The sequence below is a fragment of the Cibotium barometz genome, chromosome 46 (genome assembly GCF_041138505.1).
Source record: "Cibotium barometz isolate CiBa-2024 chromosome 46, ASM4113850v1, whole genome shotgun sequence".
In the NCBI taxonomy this organism is placed as follows: Eukaryota; Viridiplantae; Streptophyta; class Polypodiopsida; order Cyatheales; family Cibotiaceae; genus Cibotium; species Cibotium barometz.
In genome coordinates, this window is record NC_141091.1 from 13,250,729 (window position 1) to 13,256,728 (window position 6,000).

The following is a 6,000-nucleotide window of genomic DNA, read 5'->3' on the forward strand; positions in this document are numbered from 1 at the left end:
AGGGATTAGTGGCCTAATCCGGCAGGGTTAGCACTAGGTACATAAGAGATACTATCTCCATAAGTGCCGCCATCAATCATGTGCTCATGGCTTTTGTGCATAAAAGTGATCTTCATAGTCTTGTAAGCCTTGCGAGGATCCAGGGGAGCATGCCAAGGCTTCCCAAGCAATACATCACATGCTTGTTAAGGTGCAATTAGAAAATTCTCATTATCCAAAATATCCTTGTATATGTATGTGAAGTTTCACAATGATAGGAGTAACTTTCACATCCTTTTCCACAAAAGGTGAGCATGCATGTATCTTTGTTCCCACATTCAACACTTCTATTACATCAACAAGGCAGGTTGATTTGTTCCTGCTTTGCAAATGATCCTGTCTAGCAGAGCATGGCCTATGTTACCTTGAACATGGGGAATTACATTCACATCTATGTTGAAAATCAGATTTGGCCTTCCCCTTATGCATTTTTGCATCAATGCGATTGTGCAACCGTTCGATGTGCAACTTCTCTCCAAATTGCTGAACTTCTCTCCAAAATGCTGAATTTGTGAGTTGCTGAATGTGGAGCTTCCAAGACCATAGCTACTTGTTGAAGCTGTGAACTCTCAGTGAATTCACCATCACTAAATGCAACTTTAAAGTGGGTAAAAACAGCAAAGCCTTGTCGTGATTAAATTCACCATGAAAATTCTCAAATTTTACCATTGTGTCTCCAGCTTTCAATTCCTTGGCTTCTTGTGGTGGTGAGAATCCTCAGCCTTATTCTTGCCTCTATCTCTTGGTGGCTATGCAATTTCCTCTTTCTATGCCCATTAGTTTCTGAGATTGAGATCCCAACAACGTAGAGGCTTGATAAGAATCGGCTGCTTTCTCTTCAACTCTAACTTGGGATTTGATCCTATTGGCAACAGCTCCTTGAGCCTTCAATTGTGAAGGCATTTGAGATTAAGGATCCCTCTCTTATCTGCAGTCACATCCCCTATCTTGATTAGGTAGGTTCCCTGGGCTATATTTAGCCTGATGCCTCTGTTAAACACTAGACCTTAACCAAGCCTTTAGGTTAACTAGACCCACGCTAGTCCTATTAACTAGTAGCAAGCTAGAGATGTAACAGAGAAATTAGGCAATTGAATGCTGATAGATGCGGGCAAGGCCAGAAACAAAATGGAATTGAAGTGGACAGCAGGAAAGTGAAGGTGAGAGAAGGGCAGGAGGAACAATGATGGAGGAAAGACGAGGGAAAGGGGATAAAGCTTTGCAAGAATAGGCGGAAGCTGCAAGATGCAAATGGTGGAGTAGGGGCTGAGGGGCAGAGCTGTGCGGAAGAAGAAAAGGGGTGGGTGCAAGATGGGTGGCTGGAGGAAAGGAACGGGGTGAGAAGTGGACGGGCAAGGCCTTTGGGAGCACGGTTGGAGAAGCTTGGGGGGTGGGTAAGAGGGTGGAAAGGCTGGGCAGTGGGGAAGCATGAAGAAGAGGTGGGCGGGGACCATGTGTACACATGAAAGTAGGGCAGGGGCATGAGGTGGGGGGTCTTCAGCTCGACCAACACTTGCGAAGTAGTGATTAAAATAATCTTCAATGATCCATGATAATATGAAGGGCTTAGCTTAAGATTTCACATTTGGGTTCTAAAAAAATAAATTTAAGTGGGTTGGGAAAAAAGCCCTGTTTGGCTTACAGAGACTTTTGTAGAAAATTCAATTCTCTTTGACTATAAGGTTTTCCTTCTAGTGAAATACAATACTCCCAGCACAAGATAGTAGTTTAAAAAATAGCACCAAAGAAGAAACAATGCATCTTTTCATGGTAATCATTAAAGAGTTCTAAATTTGGAGTTTTGCTTTGAAAACAATTCCGAGTAATTTTTTAAGCAAACTATTCAGCATGTGTCATGTACCTCTATGAAAATTTTTCATACTTCTTCTCACAATCAAAGCCATTACAACATGTTAAATCTGTGTGTTTTTGAGTTGCAAATTTGCTAGGTACACATTAAAAAAAAAACTCTCACCATGTGTAGACGCAAGCTAATTAAGCACACTCGAGTAACTTCATGTGTTTTGAGGTTTATTTGCCTTCCCGTATCTTAACATTGAGCCATATTTCTGGCTGAAGTCACTTTTTGTGTCTCAATTATAGGGAAACTGTAAATCATGATCTGAATGTACATTTAATCATTAAAACTTATGGTTACAGGTCAGCTTGTATGAAGAAATGGCTGGGGCTTGGGTTCCTGCTTGCCATGAATGGCTTAAAACTCGCCCTCTTGGCATCAAGCTTCTTGAGGCTCTCTCGTCACAATGCCTTTTCAATTATTGTGCTCGTAGGTGAATAACAACATTTCACTTCCATTAGGAAGGCTTAGTTATGCTATAATGAATCTGCATCATTTAGTCTCAGGACTTTGCATAATGTGGCTGTGATCACTGTATGGTTTAAAGACTCAGAGGTCTCTCCTGTTTGAATCAAAATGCCATATTTTATAGAAATTAATTATGAAATTACCTTTGTTCAGAGGAGTTATCCTTCCTTCATTTTGGGACTAGCTTGGAAGTCTTGGCCCACCTTGCCAAGGATCACGGAGGGCGAGTCGGGCGTAGACACATGGTACTCAATGCAGACAATCCCTCCCATGAACTAGCATCTTCAGCAGTGATAATTTCAAGCAGAATTGATGATACAGTGTTTGTGGGGGAGGAAAGCCTTGTTTTTAAGTGCACTTTTGCAGATGGGGTGCATGTTGGCAGCCATTGCATTGTTGTAGGGATTCATTCTGAAAGTTTGCCGGCAGGAATCCATCACCCATTATCATTTTTTGTCCCGGATTGGCATTGTCTTTGGGAAGTACCCTTGCTTGGCAGTGGTGGATCCAAAGTCACCTTGTGTTGCAGTGTGCATGATAATCCCAAACTTGCATTGGCAAAAATGGGAACCTTCTGTGGAAAACCATGGAAGGAGTTTTTTAACGAGCTTGGAATTGAAGAAGATGATGTATGGCCTAACAAGGTCAATATTGAGGAGAAAAACCTATGGAATGCAAATTTATTTCCGGTTGTGGCATCTGGGGAAGGTGTTGTTTTTGCCATGTGGCTGATGGGCGTGTACCGAAGGGAGTCTGATGACCTTCTGAGTGATTGGCAGAGGTGCGAACGCGTGAGTCTGGCAGGGCTACACAGTCGCATTGATTTCCAAAAGCTTTGTGGTGAATTTAATGCTCATCAGTCAAGGATCTCCTTAGGACTAGCTCAAGCTAGTTTAACCTGTGGATCCTTACATCGTGACTTGTGTAAACTGTGTGCCCAAATTGTTGAGGGGCTGGATGCAGGTGCTGAAGCATGCAGAGGCTTGCTGACACTTTGCCCAGAACCAGAAGCAGTCGGTACATTTAAGGTGCCGCTAAGCAGAGTCTATCAAGCCCGGCTAGATCTTTGCAAAGCATTTGAAGATGGTGTATCTGCATCTGCCTATGACAAAAATGTATGGGATGCTGTAGTGACAGAAACTGCCATTGCTGTGGGGCAGAATGAAGGTAAACTGTGAGAACAGCAACAATTCACTCTTAGATCTGTCATTGATGTCACAGAGATAATATTCTTCGTATGAAATACCATCTTGCAGCAGGATTTAAAGCTTTTGTTTTTCTTTGCAGCGATGAAGATTATGTACGAGCAGCCGTGCTCTATGTTTCCAGTCAGCAGAGCTAAGCTGGAGCTACCTGTACGGGTTGACATTGCAGGTGGTTGGAGCGACACGCCTCCTTGGAGCTTAGAGCGGGCAGGGACAGTGTTAAATATGGCTATACTTCTTGAAGGATTTGCACCCATTGGTGCAGAGCTCGAAGTCACTTCTGAGCAGGGGGTTTCGGTTAGCGATGATACAGGCCACTACGTATATATCAACGATTTGACAACGATTCACCCTCCTTTTGAGATCGATGATCCGTTTCGGCTCGTTAAATCGGCCCTCGTGGTCACTGGTCTTGCAAATGCTTCAGCTTTGTGTTGCAGTGGGCTTGCAATAAAGACATGGGCTAATGTTCCCAGGGGGAGTGGTCTAGGAACATCCAGCATCCTGGCTGCTGCTGTTGTGAAAGGTATTCTCCAGATAATGGGTGGAGATGATGCTAATGAGAAAGTAACAAGCCTGGTTTTACTCTTAGAGCAACTTATGGGAACAGGTGGGGGTTGGCAAGATCAGATAGGAGGTCTATATCCAGGCATAAAATGCACTACTTGTTACCCCAGCCGCCCTTTGATGTTGAAGGTTGAACCTGTTCTGATTGCTGCTCCTTTACAAAGACAACTTGAAGAGCGCCTTGTGGTCTTTTTTACTGGACAGGTATACTACATTTCAAAGGCATATGACCCTTAGTTTTTTTGCTTAGTCTAGTAATACTAGATCCATTTCAGCCATGCTCATATGTGTGTTGGCTCGGGGTTTGCTTTAAATTCATGGAAATCCTCTGAGAGAGAGACAGAGAGAAGAAGAAGAAGAAGAATCAAATTTAGAGCTTGGAAAGTATTTGTGGAGGTAAGCTGAAAGAAAAATGGCTAATTCTTGCAGGTTAGATTGGCCCATAATGTTCTTCAGAATGTTGTCCGCCGTTACCTCCAACGAGATGCTATTCTTATTTCCACCATTGAACAGCTCACTCGTCTTGCTACGAAGAGCCAGGAGGCTCTTAGAGTCGGGAACCTTGATGAGTTGGGTAAAATCATGCTGGATGTCTGGCTGCTACACCAAGAGCTGGATCCTTTTTGCAGCAATGATTTTGTAGATATGATTTTCAGGAAAGTGCAAAAGTGGGCTTGTGGTTACAAGCTTGTTGGAGCTGGTGGAGGGGGCTTTGGTGTGCTGATGGCCAAGGACAAAGAGGCAGCCCTCTGTGTGATGGAGGTTCTTCAAGGGCTTTCTGTACAAGTATATAATTGGAAGCTCTTTGAAAGCAAAATATAGTTGCACTTTTATCTAATTAGGGGGATCTACTGGATCTACTCTTTGATTTGAATATGTAGAGGTATGGGTCTTATTATTATGTATGAAAGAGAAGGATGCCATTCTAGGGATATGCATGCAATAATAATAACATGAAAAATAACTTTGTAATGCTATAAACAAACACATTTTTCTGTTAAGTATAATTGATGTTTGGATTTGTCTAGTGGAAGCGCTTTCAATGACGCTAAGTAAGCAAGGAAAAGGTTGCACTTTGTGTGTTTGTGAGTGTTAACCATTTCGTAGGTTAACATGGTTTTACTTGCCCGACCTACCATTAGGTGCTTTGCCATCCTACTTGCCCGAACGGGCTCTTATCTTTTGTAAGATGGCGTTGAAACATATAAAACAGCTTTACCTTGTGCTTAAAGGAAAACTCTAAGGACTTCGTGTACATATTTGCTTAAGACTCGTAATATATAGAGGACATATTATTTTTAAGTTTGATTGTCTAATGTGAAAACTAGTCACTTGTATGTAAGTCATTTTTTATAATAAGCAATACACAACCATTCCCTTGCAATAGAATACGTGTCTTCTCCTCTCTACCCTTGATTGCTTGTATGCTATTGGATTCATGTTTGCTTGTAGGTTTTTTTCTTTAATTAGTTTCTTCTTCCTCCATCTTTTGTGAGAGAGAACTATCGCGGAGAATCATCTCCATTTGCTTGTATCCAAGTGATAAGAGCCCTCTCTTCATCCCATTGACAAGGAGCATTCTAGTGTGACAATAGAGAGGGTGTGCACCCATATTAGGAAGTTGTATTTGTGGCTCGAAGGCAAGGTCGAATGACACATGCTTCGGCAAGACTAGGATAAGCTCTTGACAAAACATATTTGGTATCGTTGTCGGAGACTAGTCTAAGGCATAGCTCTGTCTATTCTAAGCTATTGGGATTACTCAATATTGCTCGGTGTTGATTAGGTCACACTTCGATGAGCCTATGGTTTTGAAATTTGGAATGTATGTAGGTTTTTAATTTTTTATATTGATGTAAAGGT

At 42.1% G+C, this 6,000-nt stretch overlaps 1 protein-coding gene across 1 annotated transcript in view; it reads left to right on the top strand.

Annotated features, from left to right (window-relative positions):
- Window positions 1–5,164, top strand: part of FKGP (L-fucokinase/GDP-L-fucose pyrophosphorylase) — a 44,920-nt gene extending 39,756 nt beyond the window's left edge. The window contains exons 4-7 of the mRNA XM_086783775.1: window positions 2,200–2,326; window positions 2,519–3,532; window positions 3,653–4,341; window positions 4,567–5,164. Of these exons, the coding sequence (XP_086639901.1) occupies window positions 2,200–2,326; window positions 2,519–3,532; window positions 3,653–4,341; window positions 4,567–4,959 (2,223 nt within the window). The 3' untranslated portion in view covers window positions 4,960–5,164. The remainder of the gene's footprint in view (window positions 1–2,199; window positions 2,327–2,518; window positions 3,533–3,652; window positions 4,342–4,566) is intronic.
- Window positions 5,165–6,000: the final 836 nt, after the last annotated feature.